Source organism: Gambusia affinis, linkage group LG08, assembly GCF_019740435.1.
Source record: "Gambusia affinis linkage group LG08, SWU_Gaff_1.0, whole genome shotgun sequence".
Classification (NCBI taxonomy): Eukaryota; Metazoa; Chordata; class Actinopteri; order Cyprinodontiformes; family Poeciliidae; genus Gambusia; species Gambusia affinis.
In genome coordinates this window covers 4,699,980-4,719,467 of record NC_057875.1, presented here as the reverse complement: position 1 = coordinate 4,719,467, position 19,488 = coordinate 4,699,980, and the positions used below count along the sequence as shown (strand labels likewise).

At 34.6% G+C, this 19,488-nt stretch overlaps 1 protein-coding gene across 3 annotated transcripts in view; it reads right to left on the bottom strand.

Annotated features, from left to right (window-relative positions):
• Positions 1-12,699, bottom strand: part of phf21ab (PHD finger protein 21Ab) — a 35,653-nt gene extending 22,954 nt beyond the window's left edge. Inside the window, exons 1-6 of one of the 3 annotated variants that reach the window (XM_044125936.1) lie at positions 12,156-12,699; positions 4,007-4,046; positions 2,388-2,439; positions 2,206-2,295; positions 2,090-2,122; positions 1,934-1,999 (exon numbers count right to left, since the gene is read on the bottom strand). In XM_044125936.1, coding sequence (XP_043981871.1) covers positions 1,934-1,999; positions 2,090-2,122; positions 2,206-2,295; positions 2,388-2,429 — 231 coding nt within the window. In that variant the 5' untranslated portion in view covers positions 2,430-2,439; positions 4,007-4,046; positions 12,156-12,699. The remainder of the gene's footprint in view (positions 1-1,933; positions 2,000-2,089; positions 2,123-2,205; positions 2,296-2,387; positions 2,440-4,006; positions 4,047-12,155) is intronic. The other 2 variants (XM_044125933.1, XM_044125934.1) reach the window with 2 other exon arrangements.
• Between the last annotated feature and the right edge of the window lie 6,789 nt (positions 12,700-19,488).

Genomic DNA, 19,488 nt, shown 5'->3' with positions numbered 1-19,488 from the left:
GTTCCAGAACCAGAAGGCTCTTTTTAGTCAGAACTGAAAACATTCAATCTGTTTACTGATTATTTATCAATATTTTTTCTAAGTGTTAATTGTCTTCTTTTATATTACGACATAAATTTATAAAGAAGACAAGAAACAAAAAGTACAAGGAAGGAAGAAAGCAAGGATACAAAGAAAAATGGAAGGTTACAAGGAAGGAAGGAAATAACGAAGAAAGGAATGCAACAAGGAAGGAACGCTATAAGGAGGAAGGTGTTGAAAAACACAAAGAAGAAAAGAAAGGAGGGAAGGATTGTTACAAGGAAGGAGGTCAGTAAGAAAAGACATTCTGGACAGTGGGGACAGAAATAAAGACTGACAAAAGTTTATTTCTAATCCATAATTTCTTCTACCTTTCTCAAAGCTCATAAAAAACTGCAGAAATCAGATTCTGGATTATTCCAGACTGTAGGAACGCCAAACTAATTAAAATTAAAGCTTTTGCAAGGATTTCCAGCACCTACACAAAGCCTGCTGAGGTTTCAGCATCATTAGAAGAAGCATAATTAAGACGAATAGGAAGTTTGACCCACAGATATGAAATAAAATTTAAGATTAAAGCAGATTTTCACAATCCAGCGTCTCCATCCTGCATAATGGGAACCATCTGATCTGTGCGTTTCACCTCAGAGTCCACACTCATCACAGCAAAACAAATAAGAAATCCAACCTGCAGGGAGCGGACAGAAATAGAAACGCTCAGAAAGACGATAAAAATAGATCTGCAACCAACAACAAAGACGCTTCAGCGTCAAGTCTTCAGAAGATCCTGAAGCTGAAACTAAAAAAAAAAAAAAAAAAAAACTCCAGGTTTTAAAGAAAAATCAATCTGAAACGACAACTGCTGGAGCTCATTTACATTATTACTCACATTATCATAAAGAAACAAACAGATACCCAAGAACAAAAAGTAACTGCAAAGAAGTTACAGCAATCAGCCATGAAGAGGATTAAAAGAAATACAAAAACAGCGTTAATCTAAGCAAATAAAAAAAAAGAAAACATAGAAAATCTTTTAAATAACTTGCAGATAAACAGAAATGTCAGCCAGAAAGAGAGAAAAGGATTTAAAAAATCACTTAATAAAAAACCCAAACAATGTGAATTTCTCCTTTAAAACTGAGGAAATCAGGCCTTAGACTTCCTGATTATTTTCAGAATAAAAGTCTGAGGTTCCTGTCTGCAGAATGAAACCAGGAGAACATCGAGATCATCGGCTCCAAGTTACACATCAGAACGGGTCAAGAGTCTCCGGTTTGTTCTGAGGCAAAACTAGACGTCAACAGAGAGGTCATAGAGGTCAGGGGTCAGCAGAACTCAGAGCAGGTCCCAACCTCATGTTATGAAGATCAACATCATCCTGTCACCGAGTTTAATCCAGTTAATTTAAAGTTACCAGATCACTGGTATCGACAAGGAAGGAAGAGAGGAAATAAGGAAGCAAGGAAGTAAAACGGAAAGATGAAAAGAAGGAAGGACTCAAAGAAGGAAGGGAGGAAGGAATGATACAAAGAAGAAAGGGAGGACAGACACAAAAAGTAAGGATGAAAGATGCAATGAAGGAAAGTAGGACATATAAAAGGAAGGAAGAACGCAAACAAGGAAGGAAAGAAAGACACAAACAACCAAGGAAGGAAGGTTGAAAAAAAATGAATGAAGGAAAGAATTAAAGGATATAAAGTAGGATTGAAGGAAGGATGCAGAGAAAGGAAGGAAGTAATGATAGAAAAAAAAGAAGGGTACAAATATCTGTATAAGCAGAACCGGTTCAGGCAGCAGTAGAACCGGTATGTATTGCCCAGGACCGGGCAATATGGACCAGTCCTGGATCCGTATTGCCAGGACCCGCCCTGACCCTTGACCTCCAGGTGAGTCGGTCTACATGTGGACTCACCTGCTTCTCGCTGAGCGCTGTGATCTTTGCCTGGAGTTCGTGGAGCTGCTTCTTCAGATCTGCGTTCTGAAACAAAAACAAAGCGGGTCAGGCTGAGTAGAACCGGACCGGATCTCGGACCGGACCGGACCCACACGGAGACCTGCTGGGTTTTACCTGCGGGTCCTGCTTCATCTGAGCCACCAGTTTCTGCAGAAGGAGAAAAATAACGGGTCACAGCGACGCCTGGTGGTGGCAGCAACGTCCTGCGGGTTCTGGACCCGGAGACTCACCTGATGGATCTGGATCTCCACCTTCAGAGCCTCCTGTAGCGTCTGTAGTTCCATCATGGATCCAGTCAGTCTGCCAGCCGATCGATCAGCCTGGAACACAAACCCGTCCGGTTACCACTTCCTGTTTGCTGATGACGGCTTCCTGTCTGCGCGGTGCATTCAAAGAGGCGCTGCGTTTTTACCTGAACACCTTCTCCAGTAGGAAAACCATCCAACTGAAGCATTAAAGTGCCGCTGAAAGCAAAAAGGAAAAGCATTAAACTCTGGAATCGATTCTGGACTTATTAGGAATAAATACGCCGACAAGGACTGGGCAAGAAATCGATTTTATTAATCTGATTATTGGTTTTTGAACAAGCTGGTCACAATAAGAAATAAATCAGATAATAAAATGATAAATTAAAACTATGTTAATAATTTCCATTTGAATTATTTACAGTTTTTTTTTCCTTTTTACCAAAAACAGGATGATAAAAGTCTCCAGTCTGGTTCTTTGGACTCAACAAAACTTTCATAATTTATTTATTTATCGTTTCTGTTTGGTTTATTTTGGATATTTAAAATGTCTTCCAGTTCCCATGTCAAATGTTCATTAGCATTTAATGTTTATTGATTTTTGAGAATATATTCTCACATTATTATTATTATTATTATTATTATTATTATTATGCCATTAACATTATATTACTTAAAAATGACCTCAAAACAACAATATTATTGTTTATCACAATGACTCCTTGGACAAATTATTGTCCAGGAAAATTAGTTACTGTGAGGATTTAATTTTGGAGAAATCTAGAATTTTTTTTTTCTACCAATACACTCCTTACACTCGTTGGGTTTTAAGAGTGATGTCAGCACGCCCAGGGTGGCCATCTTGTTTTACAGCTTCTATTTATTTGTACGTTTTATCCAGGTCAAGTTTACGACAGAATGTTAGGGCCAGACTGCGACGTATTCTTTTTAATTACAAGAATACAGTCATAATATCCCACAAATACAGTTATACGACAGTAGAGTTGAATTAATGAGAATATAAGTTTAATATTACCAGAAAAAAACATTAGAATATTATGAGAATAAAGTGATAACATAAACCAAATAAGAAATACCGAAATACAGAGAAAACCCACAGCACTCGAACGCAACACGGAGACCACGCCCTACTGACGTCATCTGAAACCGTTTTTTTTAGGTTTTTATTTACATCAGCAGATCTATACACTTTCTGAAGATCTTTCTTTTGGTTTTGGCTGATTTCACTCTCCGTTTCAGCCCAGTGGAAGACAAAGTAACAAATATAAAACATAGACCCACAGCACTCGAACGCAACACGGAGACCACGCCCTACTGACGTCATCTGAAACCGTTTTTTTTAGGTTTTTATTTACATCAGCAGATCTATACACTTTCTGAAGATCTTTCTTTTGGTTTTGGCTGATTTCACTCTCCGTTTCAGTCCAGTGGAAGACAAAGTAACAAATATAAAACATAGAAACTCCTCCAGATCTGAAAATACTGATTTTAAAAGACAGCAGACATCATTTCCCCTTCAGATAATCATCTGTAGTGCTTTAATTTTGTTTTTACTGGAGCTAAAATATGTTACATTTGAGATTTTTATGGTAATAAACAACCAAAATATCCACTTTATTTACTTTCCTTTGAGTTTAGGAGCTTTTTTTTGACAAAATGATGCAAATGTTCCACAAGTTATAGGTGAAAAAACTAAACAACATTATAAATCTGTACAGTATTTGAATTAAGACTTTATGTATTGTTGTTGTCAAACAGGACTCACCACCTGGCTGTGGGACTGGACTCCACCCCTCTGTGCTGCCCTGGAAAACACAACAAACGCACTCCATCACAAAATCAGCCCTCATTTTCATAAAGGACAACAAATCAACAGTTTTCCATTAAAAGAAAATAAATAAATAGCTTTAAAAATCACAAAAAAGACATCAGGCTCTGTGTGTTTGCAACTTATCCAAAGATATTAATGTTTCAAGATCCTTAATTATTACTACAAACATAAAATTAATTAGTTATAATTCATAATCGGGTTAAAATGTCATCATATTTAACTAGAAACCTTCCTATTTCATCTAATGGTCCAATAATTATTTTCCACAGCGCCCCCTGCTGGCTGCCTACAGATTAGATAAAACAAGTTTCATTTACAGAAAAAACGTCAGAATCCTCTGAAGGTCTAAAATGAAACTCATCCATCAGCAAGAACAGAAATTATTCTGGAGAAGATCTGACAAATTTACAGCTGGAAGTCAAACTTGAACAAAACCCGTTTATTTTTAATGTACAGTCACAAAAAGGGGGAAAAAAAACACTTAATCAAAGAAACAAAAGGCTAAAAACTCAGGAAAATTCCACTGAAAAGCCAAGTTAGTGTTAAAACAAGCAAAGAAATAAAAATCAGCTCAGATTTTATTACCTGTTTGAACTCTGTGACTTCATTTTCTCATTTAAATGCCGATAAATCTGACTCAGTCTTTATTTTAAGCCTCATGTAGCTGCAAATAACTATTTGCACAAACATTTTCTAACCAGAGAAATACTGCAGGAACGCTTCAGAGAAAGTGCAACGCTGCAGAAACATAAAACCGCTTTAAACTGTTTATTAATAATAGATATTCCTCTGAATGTCAAGATTTTCTTTAGAAACACTAGAAAAAAGCTACACAAAATAAACAATAAAAAAAAAAAAATATTAAATCATAAAAAATAAACTAATTAAACAAAGTTAATTAATAAAAAAGACAGTCCAGAGATAAGAATTTATCTAAAAGTAACCAGGAGCTGCTGGTTCAAATCTGCTAAAATGATTCTTAAAAAAAAAACACAAGTTTTTAAAACCTTTATCATTTTTCAGTTTGTTTCTCATTCAAGCAGCTTCAACCTTTCTGAAAAAGATTTATTTTTCCATTTTCTCCAAACACATTAACATATGAGCCGTTTAATCTCAGAATCTGCAGATTAGATAAGGGTTATGTTTTCTATCCTTACACCAATTAAAACTTTTCGGTGAAGCACAGAGACTCTCTAGAAAAAGGCGTGAAAAAGCTTTTAAAATAAAATTTTTTAGAACTAAAATAACCAAAAATGTTGATTCTTTTTTTTTCCATGCTCAACAATAAACTAAGTATGAACTATTCTAATTAATCATATTTTATTGTGGGAACAGCATTGAAGATCCAAAAATTTTAATGTTTTCTTATGTTTTTCTTCTTAAAGATCTGATAATTATTCTGGAAATTATTAAAAAAAACTGAAAAAAATAAATAAATAAAATTTATTCTCAGCTGTAAAATCATTGAAAAACATTTCCTGTTTTTAGTTGAGTTTTAAATGCAGATTTGTGTTTTTTTAAGTTTAAGCCAATGAGTCGATGTGGTCCTAGTTGCCATGACAACAGAGGGAAAAGGCGATTACTTTGTGTTGCAGCTAAGGTTTTGGTATGTGCATTTTGATTTAAAAGTTTATTTACTCTACAACCTTTTATTATTAAGATTTGGTTGGAAAACAAAAAATAAAAACTATTTCAAACCTGTGAAGTACGGTTTTCCTTCATGGAAAAATAATATATAATGATAAAATAATTTATATTGATATTTTCACCCTGTGGTTTGTACTATAAAGTACCTACTTTTCATTTAGCTTAACCAATTCTGATTATTTTTTCTGCAATATAGCTGGATTTTCGCATTTTCCCATTCAAATGCTCAGAAGTGAAGCTGGTGAGGCAGCAGTGAGCCGATCCTCACCTGGGATTGATCAACCTCTGGCCAACTGCACTGGCTGCCACACGATGAGAGCACGCTCCTCCTGTCTGCACGCCGCCAATAAAATGGCTAAAAAACATTTAATGTATGAACTGATTTTACATACTTTAGCTTATGTATATAATGTACAGTGTTTCGTGTGCTGAGGGAGCGATCAGAAACGGCAGAGAACAGATTCGAGGTGAGGCAGGCAGTTCTCTTGCCTCATGGCAGGGGGCGCTCATGCTCCCAAACATTGTGACTCTGCAATTGCAGAGTAAGAGACAGCAAGCTAGAAATGCAGTAAATAATAGAAGCTACACACAAAGTTTTATTGAGTAAAATTTTTCTACATTGGCAGCGGATGGCATGTGGAAGTATAATCTATTTGCCCTTTAATGTTGTCTGCATGCACAAACAACAACAACAACATGCAGAGGTCTTATGATTTTGATTAATTTAGCGCCTCACCAGCCATGAGCCTCACCGCAAGTCACTGAATCAAATATATATTGTAGTGAATTTTTCTTTACTTGTAGATAGAAATAAAATCTGTGCAGACCCCACACATCCTGGACACAACTTATTTAGATCAACCCTTTGCATATTTGGACTAATTCAACCTCGTCTTCCTCTTTTGTAAAAATGCTGCATGTGCTTTTAAAAATATGTACTTTTATTTCCTTCATAGTGGTATTTATATTTATATTTAAAATGTCTTAACAGAGAAAATTCTGTTTCTGTGCAGAAATGTGTGAATAAATTCGGTTCTGGTTCTGAAACGGTCAAGTCAAATCAGTTTATTGTTTTAAATACAAAAAGTACAACTAATACAGAGACAGCAGTACTTTTAAAAGTGAAAAAGACTTTCTAGTTGCTTTTACAACTATGTTGTTTTTTTAGTGCATAATTTTAATCTATTAATGTTTTTATTTTATTATTATTATTATTATTATTATTATTATTATTATTATTATTATTATTGTCTCAGTTTTGTTTGTTTTTTTGACTGTGTTTTATAAATAAAATAAATTATGTTTTTAAACACTGTTGTAAAGAAATAAAACTTCTTTTAAAGTTTTAATTCTGGTGAAAACAGTCAAGTATTTACATTTTACTTAGAGATAAACATACATTAGTTCCTCACAAGAATGAAAAAAAAATTATTATATATCAAATACAAACAAAAATACTGAAATTGAATATTATTTGACGTAAAGTACTATAATACTTTGAAATTCTGTCTGGATTTTGAATAAAGTTTTTTTTTAATTGATAATCTTAAAACATTTTTGTAGTGACAACGTTTTATTTAGTTGAGTCAAAAATAAAACAGTGAACATTTCAGACTGAACTGAACTTTAGTGGTTCTGATACTGAAACCTTAAAGTTCTACCAGAACCAGGAAGTATTTATTTCACTTTCTGCAGTACTTTATTCTTGCTGAGGTCTAGTACAAGTATTAAAACGGGTGAAAGTCCTACAAGTTGCTCCAGATGTGGAAAACCGTCATACTTTTACTTCCAAAGTATCAAAAACTTTGGAAGTACTTTAATTTTTTCCACTAAACTTTCCCGTCCTGAAACCTAAAATCTCCCCATCCTGTGAGATTAAAGCGTAAAATAATCAGCGTCAGAACTCTGTTACAACATTTGCATGTGAAACGTAAAACCAAGCAGGAGGGAAGTAAAAATACGCAGAAACTTCAGTATTTGAATATCAACTGCAGTTAAAGGAAAGTACATCACCTGACAGCGGTACTTTAAAAATACTTTATAACAACAATTTGACTCTAAACTATTCTAAATATATAAAAACACCTGAAGCTCTGTGAGAATCTGCTGAAAATACTTTTTAAAAAAGTGATTTAAGCTTCTTTTACCAGTTAGAAACTGTTATAGTACTACAACATACTTTCTAAAACCCGTTAATGAATATAAAAAAGCATTTTAAAGTTGTGCAGTGTATACCGTTGAGCTCTGAAGTGTTTAAATAAAGTGGGCAGGATGTGGTTTAATTGTTAAGGCAGCAGAAGATCGTCCAGTAATAGTTTTATCAGAACTTTTAACCCGATTCAGATCAGCCAGATTGAAGTTCTTTCAACATTTCCTGTAAAATGAACAGAAAAATAAAAACAAAATGAAACCAAGATGATCAAACTGCTCAATATATTTGAAGTACAAAGTATTACAGTTACTTTTAACTGTAATACTGTTAGTTTTATACAAGTACAACTTGCCGTCTTTAGTTTCACAAACTGGAACAGTAACTGTGTTAAAGGAAACCAAAGTATACAGATAACTGTATATCGCTGCATACTCAGTACTTCATTAGTACTCTGCAAATATAAATTACTAAATACTTCATTTTTTTAATCCTGAATTTTCTTTCTGTCCACAGAAATAACCAGATTGAAAGGCAGAATTCTCAGTAAAACAATCTGGGAAGCAATAATAAAGAAGTGCAGGATGAAAATGCCTCAGTTTCACAAGTACGTCATTTATTGTAATGAGAAGTAAAAGAATAGTTTTGTTTTTAATGAAAAAGTGTTGAATAAGTTCTGCTTCCTATTAACTACTTTCCAAAAACATTTTGGAAATTTCAAAGCACTTTGTTTTGACCCTTTAAACTGTCAAATATTTGTTTACATTATTGGACTTTAACAGATAGTACCTGATTAAAAACTACTTCAATATTAAACCGTAAATACAAATAAATCAGAATTAAACCGACTGTATTTCTGTATGAAATGCAACTTAAGGATACTTTTATTAGTAATGAAAACTATTAAAATACAACAAACTAATAAAGTTTGATTATATTTTCATCTGAATCTGCTTTGTGCTCAAAGACAAACCATTAAAAAAAAATCCAGAGCTCCCAGTAAAATGTACTGGGAAGCAATAATAAAATACTGCCAGATAAAAATACATCTTTTTAGTTCAGATGCTGTATAATCTGATTCTAAGTGTGAAAAATTGCATTATTTACCCTGAAAGTAAGCAAAAGTACTGTCTGTTGTATTTAAAATGAAAAAAATACTTAAGTTTTGCTCATTTCTACAAACAGAGTAGTACTTTAAAATGGATAAAATGTACTTTGTTTCTTAAAAATACTTTACAGTTTTCTCACTAAAATATTCTGGAGGAAAAATTACAAATTAACTCAGAATAAAAATACTTTCAAAGTGGTTTAATGAGGTACTTTCATATAATCATTTGTAGTAAAAATTACAGTTTTAAGATCAGAATAAATATATTTACTTTGAAGTGCAGGAAAGTGCAAGTACAGCTTTTTAAAATAGAAAAATACTTTAGTGCTTCTGTTTTTCAAGTACAATTTGAAAAAAATGGTTGCAGTAGAACTTTAAAGAGAGATAAAGGAATAAAGTACCTGTTAAAAACTTTTTGAAAATGTTTTTCTTGGGAAACATTCGAGTATTTAGATTTAATGCAACTGAAACTCGTATTATGTGATGAAAACTTTTATTTTAAAACAATCAAATTGGGACCTACAACAATACCAGGAGGATTTTACCAAATATTTATTTGACTTTATTAAAATATTTAGAATTTTTTACATCTGGAGCTTGATGGAAAAGTTAAAATAACTCAAAGAAAACTCAAAAACTAATAAAATATAACAAACTACTGAGGTTTGTAGTATTTTCAAAAACAAATGTGCTTTAAATGTCCAGAAAAACCCCCAGAATAAATTTAGTATTTTCTGTTAGATGTATTGGAAAACAATAAAAGTTTCAGTTTCTATTTAGTTATAAGTTTAAAAAGGGAGTGGAAGTAGAATATATATTAAATTTACACCGAATATTTAAATATTTCTGCTGTCAGAATACATCTAATGATTTGTACATTAGAGGCATTAGTACTAATGTGTGACATTAGCACTCTAAAAACAGATTATATCCCTAGTTAAATCTAAATAAATAAAAAATATTGTTGCCAATCAGAGCTAAAATGTATAGGTTTAATGAGGCAATTATATTAAAGGATTGTTTCTGTCTTCAGTTTGATGGAAAACAAAAGTGCTATTATCAGTACTACATTAAACTACTAAAATACAACAAACTACCAGGGAATCCTCCCAGAGAAAATGGGAAAAAGTCCAGTATTCCCACTGGAATATATTGGGAAACAATAACAAAAGTAGTTTAGAATAAAAAATAATCACTTTTCTTTTTAAAAGCAGGAAAAAGTAGGTCTTTGTTGTTATTGTAAACCCGCAGTGATGCTTTATGTGCTCTGAAATTAAATCCTAACAGCTGCTGAAAACGCCAACAGCTCCAGATTACACTCCAGTATTCTCAGTGACGAGGGAATAAAAGTGAAAGCACCAGGTTCGGCGTCCCGGACGGGATGTTGTGTAATTAAGCTGATTGGGTCGGAAAGTTGTCGGGATATAAACTTCCATGAAGCTGCATGCCGCCGCAGCAGCAGAGGCCCGAAAACACCAAGAAGTGAGGCTAAGATGGAGGGTTGATCCTGCGAGCAGCTCTACAAACTCCGCTTTTCTTTCGATTCAGGGGGAAACCAGCCATTAAACCGCTGCTAACCGACCACGGCCGGCCTCAACACACCCTCCTAGCTGCCTGACAGATTCCCAGCAGAGGGATACCGGGGGACATTTCAGCAGGATCTTCGTTGTTTTGTCGCTTTTTCTTTCTTTTTTTTTTTTTTTTTTTTTGTCGGTGTGAAAGCTCCGACCGTTCACCGAGAACAAGTGGATGCGGCCTGAAGTTGGTGTCTGATTCACAAATACCAGTAAAGGAGCATTCCGCTGTTTTTGAAATGCTGAACTACCTTAAGATTAGTGCCGAATAAAAATCTAGAACACTTACTCGCTTCAAACCTGGAATTAATTATTATTCTGCATCGTTAATGAATACTTTAACATATGGAAAGAAACTTTTATATAATTTTTTAAAGTTACAGAAAATCATAATTGTCACTGTTCTGCCATCTGGACTTCGTTATATCAAGCTCGGTTCTAAAACTCAGACTGATCAAAAAAGCCAACATTATTATTCTAAATGCTTATATAGCTTTAAAAACACAGTTTGAGCTCAAATAAACTTGTTTTATTTGTCAAAGTCCCCTTAAGAGTTATTTCAAAGCATTTAAGCCAAAATAAACACAATCAGTAAATTGACTACATGTAAACTTTTATTAGTTTGTTTTAATGAATCCAAATTTCTTTAAAGCAGCTTAGGAACATATATTTTAAAATAAAAATATGTGCATTTAACTTTTTTGTTTTCATAAACAGAGTAAACTGTTTTACAAATGACAAACTTGCCTTCTTAAAGAATATTTACCCAGTCTGGATCACTTGAATCACTTTTAAATTGTTTAAGTAGAGCAGTTTTCAGGCAGAAACCTAATTTAGGTAGACTTAAAATGGACAGTTCGGGTTTTTATAAATAGAATCAAACTTTTGCATATTGAAATGTTTAAGGAAATCCTTTAACACTACAGAACAAGTTTGACTTGTCCGAAGTTGACAGGCTCAACCTTATTTAAGACGGTAGACACCAAAGAGAATTGGATAGTCCTCCTAACCTGTGTCAAAACAATCAGAGTAAGTTACATAAACCATATCATGTGTTACAATTATTCAGTTCATGTTTCACCAAATTGGTATTGTAAATTTTAAGCAACAGCTGGTAAATTTTAGTCTAGATTTTCCCCAAAACAGCGGAATGCTCCTTTACTAAACAGCTTTCAATCAGAGGCCAACTTCACCACCGTTAACGTTAGCCGCTAATGCTAACTATCCTGCTAGCTGCCCGGGCTAACGGCGCCAGCAGGCGGATAACTTCACGCAAAGAGCCGTGAGGAGCCTCCTTTGGAGACCCGGAGGAAAAACCGTGGGAGAAGATGAGCAGCAACCCTGAAGGACGCCATCTTTTCGAAACAAACCCTGGCGAAGAGCCGCCGTCTGTCGGTGGCTCTAAGTTCTGTCGGCCCCTTGTCCTCCAGAACTCCAGAACCTCGGTCCGCAGCTAAACACACACAGCCAGCCGGAACACACACCCTGCGGCCGCTCACACACCTGCCCGCACACCTGCTCAGAGCATCAGACTCATCCTTCAGCCTTCTGAACTTTCACACAGGACTGAATTAAAGTTATGAAATTTAAAAAAAGCCCACTTACTCAGCAGCAGTCCTCCTCCAGATTAATTAAATATTTTCCTCCCAGCAGCCGATCCACGGTGGAGCCACAGCTGAGCGGGAGTCCGGCCGCCTCCTGCCCGCAGAACTGCACTTTGTTTTGGTGTTGGAGTAAAAAAAACGAGTAAAAACAGAGAAACTGAAGCTACAAAACAAGAAGAACTCTTCTTCAATCTCATTCAGCTCAGCCTCAGCACAACACAGATCCCTGCGCCGCCAAGCTGGAGGAAGGGGGCACAAAAACTACACCGCGGCCCACAAAAACCTCCCCAATCCGCCACAAAGCGTTTGATACCGGCTTAGTTCGGCGCCAAAGTTCGTTAAAACGGACCGATCATAAAACCGAGCCGGACAGAAAGGCTGTTCGGTGAGCGGACTACTTTTTGTGTCGGTGCGGCGAATTTATTTCACTTTGCCTAAGGAACGGCGGTGCTGCGACTCCCATTGCCTAGGGAAAAAACCCGGATGTAAACTCAGTGAAACTCTACGGAGAGAAAGTCTTTCTCGCACACATACACACACACACACACACACACACACACGTCGAGGATGGAGTTGTGTTCTTGTTGTGTTCTCCTCCTCACAGGCGGGCCGTCCGTTCCCAGCCTCCATGTTCAGCTGTTCGCGACTGTTGATGCACTTTATAAAAACAGAAGAAGAAGAAGAAGAAGAAGAAGAAGAAGACAGGTGGCTCGGCCTTTTCCTTCTGCTCCAGTGTTTTTAGCTGAAGAACAGCTTCACAAAGAACCACATACCTGGAGGAATGAGAAAGCAAAAATAGAACAGAAATCAGTTTAACATCAGTTTATTTATTTATTTAATGTACTTTGAGGTTAAAATGCTGAACTATCTTTGAATAATGTATTAAAAACTGCAAGTAATGTGCATGCAGAATGCCACACTGTTAAAAGAAAGACTGAAAACACTAAATTTAGATTTTTTTTTTTAGTAAATTTTCTACTGAAAACAGTAAAAAACAACATTTATTTTAGCATTGTGTGTTTGTTTTTTCATCGCTCCTAAGATTGTGGCATTCAGTTTTTAATACATTACTTAAGCATTTTATCCCAAACATTTGTAATTTACAAAAATATCTCAAAGTGCTTTACAAAAAAATCCAATTTAAACCTATACCTTCATATTTAATAAATTAGAATATTATTAAAAATCTCAGGTTTTTTTTTTACTAATTGTAAGTGAGACATCTCAAGAAAAATTCTTTTAGAAAGTATTTACAGCTTTGTTGCTTTTAAAAAACAATCATGGTGAGCAAAGTTAGACTAACTTATTTTACAAAAACTATAAAATAAAAAGTCATTTAATATCTAAGTTAAATAAAAATATGAAACACAATAGATATAAATATCTATTTTAAAACCACTGGCCTAATTCAACAGAGGTCCAAACAACTGGAGCTAGCAACTGAAAACAGTTTAACATCAGTTTGAACTTCTTGTTTTATTGGTGAATATAGTTCTTTTGGAAAGTGTTTACAGTTTTGTTGCTTTTAAAAACTGACAATGTCAACAAATTTAGGCTTTTTTAAATAAAAACAATTGCAATAAAATAATCCATTAAATCCTTTAATGTCCAAGTGAAAACGGGAAGTGGTGGGAGGATGATGTGGCAGGTATTTTATCCACTTATCGTAAACAAACGTATCGATGTGTGATTTTAATTGTGTCTCTTATTTAATGGAAACACTGCAATTGTAAAATTGCCGTTTTTTTTTCCAACAGAGGTTTATTGACAAAGTTTTGCACATAAAGTTAATGGAATCACAACTACTGTGATGTTGCTTTCTACTTCATATCTGGAGCATTTTGTCAACTACAGTTTGTTTTTCTGTCATTTTTTGACTCCATTTTGTCTGTTTATAGTATTTTCTGTGATCTTTTCTGTTCTGTTTCTTTGTGCATATTTAAATTCAGTTTTCTGAACTTTTTGCTCTTTCAATTATTTATTCTTTGTTTTATTTATTTTAGTTTATTTTTGCATCTTTTGGTTTATTTTGTGAAGTTGGCACATATTTCTCTGCAGGGAACCAGAATTGAATGGTTTTCATCCTGAAGATCCAATGAAAACACTCAGAAAATTATAATAGAAAAAAAATAGTAGCGATGCTCTGATCCTCTTTTTTCACTTCTGATACCGATAACGTTTAGTATCAGTTGATATCGATCCAATATATGAAAACGGCTGCATTTACTTAAAACTTTTCTTTAACATAAAAATTTTAAAAAACAGACATAAATGTATTGAATTACAAATTTATTTGATAACTCTGCACCAATACAGCACACTTAAATACACAATAGCAACAGCAAACACAGCAATTGCAAAATCGTTTTTTTTTTTTTTTTACTAATGCAATAAAATATGTAATAAAGTAAATAGACATTTCTACATAACTTTATGAACAATTAATAACTATTAATTTTATAACAATTTCAAAAATAAGTCAACATATAATACAAATGAACACAGAAAACAATTATCTCAAAGTACAATACATTATAAAAGTATAAATATAATTAGTACTGTACATTTAACTTCTAATAAATACAACTTTTAAAATGATGGTAATTATAAAAGTTCAATAAAATATATAAGAAAAATAAATAAATCATTTGTAAATAACTTTATATGAACAGTTAATATTCATTATTTTTTTAACATTAGTAAATATAAAACAAATAAACACGTAAAATATTTATGAATTATCTAAAAGCGCATACTAATAAATTACAAATAATAGACTGTAATGATAAATTGATTGACATTTAAAAATAAAAATGATCAATCAGGCAAAGCTTTTAAAAATCTTCCATTTGTTTGAGATTAAATAATAATGAAGGGAGGTTTATGGACCCAGAAATTATTAATTTGTTCAGTTTACATAAATTCTGACTCAAAAGAAAACAAACACAGAGATGATTGATCATCTAAATCGTCTGAGTTTTCATTGAGGATTCATGATTCAGATGCATTCAGGCTCATTCAGCACAAATTGACTTTAACCTGCTGCTCCGGGAACAGCTGCTGCTCTTTGTTTGCTCATGCTGTTATTTACTGTTCTGTAATGACCCACAGCCGCCACTAGAGGGAGCAATGTCACCGGCGAGCACATCGCAGCGTCACCTTCAGATTCACCCTGACCTTCCTCTCGGGGTCAATCCAGGTCCGGAGACACGGAGAAAAGTTTCTGCGGCGTCCTGACACTTTCAGTCGGTCCAATCAGCAAACCGGGTGAGAGTAAAGAGGTAACTGATGGACAAACAAAATTCCCTTTCTTGTATTTATTTATTTATTTATTTATTTATTTATTTATTTATTTATTTATTTATTTATTTATTTATTTATTTATTTATTTATTTAAAATAAAATAAAAAATCCCTCAATCAATCCTTTCTAATAAATAAAAATATAATTTCTTGGTGGAAATCCTTCTAATCAGTCAAGTTATTCAAAACAAAGTGTTCCAAAGTGCTTTGCAAATAAATAAAAAGAAACATTCAATTCACACCAATAGTCAATTAATTAGAACAATATGAGAATTTAATTTATTTTTCAGCAACTCCATCACTCAGTAAGACACATTATATTTAAAAAAAAAATAATAATTACGTTTTATAGTTTTATTGCATTTAGAAATCAACAAAACAAACAAATAAATAAATAAATAAACAAATTGGCATTTTGACAAGAAAAAATTGCAAAAAAAATTAATGTCAAAAAGAATAAGAATTATTCCTTAATTATGAGAATATATTAATAATATTATCAGAAAAAAGACCAAGTTTAACAGATGAACCTCTTAAAGTTAGGACAATTTTCTTTAGTAGGACAAGCTGAAGAGTTATTGTTTGCTCAATACTTCCAAAGTCGTGCAACTGGTTATAATATTATGCTGACATGTTAAAAGATTATTTCCTTATCTGTGAAACTTATACTAAACTTCACAAGATTAATATTCCTCATTTTAATGTTTTGTTCTAATAAATAAAAATAAAATGTCTTGGAGTTGTCATAAAATTTGTACTTTAATCTCCTAAAACTGCAAATATATTACGGCAATATCATTAATTTATTCTCGTAACTAAAATGAAATATTAGCTTGACCTCTATATTTTGTTGTACAGTTGATATGAATGTAAAGTCCAAACAAAAGAAAGCTGTAAATTATAAAACAAGATGGCGGCTCGAGCCGCACTGACATCACTCACGGAGGAAATTGGTGGAGAAAAAATCCGGATTTTCCAAAAATTAATTACTCAAAAACCAAAAAATTGTTTAACTACAAAATCAATTCACCACCCAGTCTTAGAAGACCCTAAAAAAGAGACAGAATAAACTTCCTACTTAGTTTCTTGGTTATTAAGATTTGATATTCATCAGCTAAATCTCTTCGTAAAGAATAAACATCTATCAGTCTTGAACATTAATGGTTTTTAAAGCAGCTGATACCATCAACGTGCCGCACACAGCTGAAAACTACCAGCATTATGTTTCTGATTCATGCTAAAACCAGAGGATGAAACCGGAGAAAGGACCAATCAGGCGACTCTGTGGTTCCGCGTAGTCCAATCAGAGCGCAGCAGATGGACGTTGAGGTGGAGAGACAACGTCCGGTCCGTGTTAGATCTCGATAACGTGGTTATTGCCTTTCCAGAGGTGTCTGTTCTCGTTTGAAGAGCAGCTCTGCCTTTTTGTTCTGCAGCTCAGATCTGGATTTAAACCCGTTAAACGGATCAGAGAGAAAAAACGCAGAGCAACAAAAACAAAGAAAGAAAAATAAATAAATAACTAAATAAAAATTAAACTATGAATCCAAGTAGGACACCAGAGCTGGAGGAGATTCTCTCTATGGGCCAAAACACTGAAGCACACATTTCTTTTTTATTCTCTGTTTCACTCTTTTTGCTTTATCTCATCTAAACTTTGTGCAGAATCATTTTTAAAAGGGCAGCGTTGTGTAAAATCAACTTTTTTGAGCTTTAGTTATAGTTTACGTTATAGTTTTATTTCCTGGAGTGTTGCTTTGATTCTTTCATCCATGTTTGAGAAATCCTTCAATCTCCATGACAAAAATTCAGCTGTGGGAAACACCTGGATGGACTTAGCTCCGCCTTCAAGACTGTGCTATTCCTTGGAGCTGCAGTTTTCGGAGCGCATCCTCCCCCAAGACGCCCTCAATCTGCTCCTTCAGACTAGCCAGCAGCAATTAGCAAACATCAGCTGAGCTCATCATAGGAGCTACTTCTCAGAGCAACGCTGGTAAAAATGTTGCTAAAGGGTTAATAGAGGAGCCATGTTGTGATGACTTTCTGAAGGGGGAGTTTAGCAAAGAGCAGGAGTTTCTTAAAGAGACAGAGGCCCAATTTCAAGGCATTAAATCGGGAAGTTAAATTTCTTTTAAGTTAGATTTAATTTACATAGCATTTTTATTACAACTGTTATGGTATAAAATGTCAAAACACATAATAAAACCCCTTTTGAAAGACTCGAATACATTTGTTCCCATTTTTATTTCCTGTAAGTCTTCATGAAGCTGTAACAAATCCACCTAATTTTAACTTTTTTTTTCCCCCTCAAAATTCATCTATTCCTGTTTTCTTGTCTGTATTCTTGTCTGAGTATTTCTTGTCTAGTTTCTAGTGCAAATTTTACATATAAAATAAAGCAAAACTAACTCATAAGTAGCTTTTGATCAAGATATAGCAGCTTGTTTTCAATTAGTAATACCTTACTAGTACTAGCGCCATTGGTAGATTATTTAACTTATGACATTTTCCCCATGTTATAAGTAAAATAATCTGTCAGTAGAACAAGCACATTTTTATTAATATTAAGGAATTATTCATTTAAAACAAGCTGCTACATTGTTCTGAAAAGTTACTTGTAAGTTAGTTTTGTCTTATTTAAGCTGTACTAAGACATGTGCCCTGGAAACTAGACTTTCTGGTTGTCTGGTCAATGGAACTGTGGGACAAGCAGCACCACTTGGCTGGACCTCTGTTGAATTGGGTCAGGGTGTGAATATTTATACCTATCATGTTGCATATTTTTATTTCATTGTCATTATTTTTGCAGAAATTAGTTTCCTCTTGAACATTAAAGTTTTTCCTATTTTTTTTTCTGTGTGAAAGAAGAAGTCCAAATTTGTTGATCATGGTTGAATTTTTTTCTATCTTTTTTCTATTAAGCAAATTTATTTCCAAATTCCAATTCGCACAATTTATTTAAGGTCAATCAGCTGTTTTAGAGGATATTTTTAAAGAGTCTCTAATTGCTCTAAATGTTTTGTGAATCAGAAGAGATAAATGACTAAACCCCTGATTATAAAAGACCTTCTGAGGGTTTTTGTGAGCAGACTCAGAGTCATGATTCTGTAGGAAGCAGCAGAGTCGGTGTGAAGAGGAAACAAGCTCACACTCCACAGTATCTGAGCCCACAGAGCTCCTCGACGCAGGGAAACACTGCCCTCTGATGACATAACGGCAGCTCTGCTACTTTTAGCAGCTGGAAGTGACTCATGAGAGCGGCTTGAGTGAATCGGAGCAGATTGTCGACGGGATTTCATAACGCTCTTTATGTAAAAGACGGAGAGGAGGGGGCTGGATGTGGCGCCTCTCCACCTGCCTCCACCTCCACTGCGGCTCCGCTCCACATCTGCGGATTTCATCCACAAATATTCTCCTTCGGATGTTCCAACGTTCACGCTGCTGAGCCTCCCACTGATCCTCCCACTGATCCTCCACATCCCACAGACTTAGAAACCACAGCAGGAAAACCGACCAGAAAACCGACAGTCAAAGGAGATCCAGGGTTGAGGAGCAAAGTTCACTCTGCAGCAAACTGACTAAGGCTGCGTTCACACCAGCCCTGTTTAGTCCGCTCTAATCATACTCCAGTCCGTTTGTCCAGAAGGTCCAGTTCAATTGTGGAGATGTGAATGCACAATCAAACTCCAAAAAAGTGAACTCTGGTGAGGTTTGAATTCCTATATGAACACCAAGCGGGCCGGCGACCTCTCCAAACCAGGAAGTGAACTAAGGATGTTTTCACAGCTGATAATTCAGTAGAAAATTCGATTGGGGACCAAAATTGCAATATTTGTTACATTTTCACACATGGGCTGCACAGTGGCGCAGTTGGTAGAGCTGTTGCCTGGCAGCAAGAAGGTCCTGGGTTCGATTCCCGGCCCGGGGTCTTTCTGCATGGAGTTTGCATGTTCTCCCTGTGCATGGTGGGTTCTCTCCGGGTTCTCTGGCTTCCTCCCACAGTCCAAAAACATGACTGTCAGGTTAATTGGT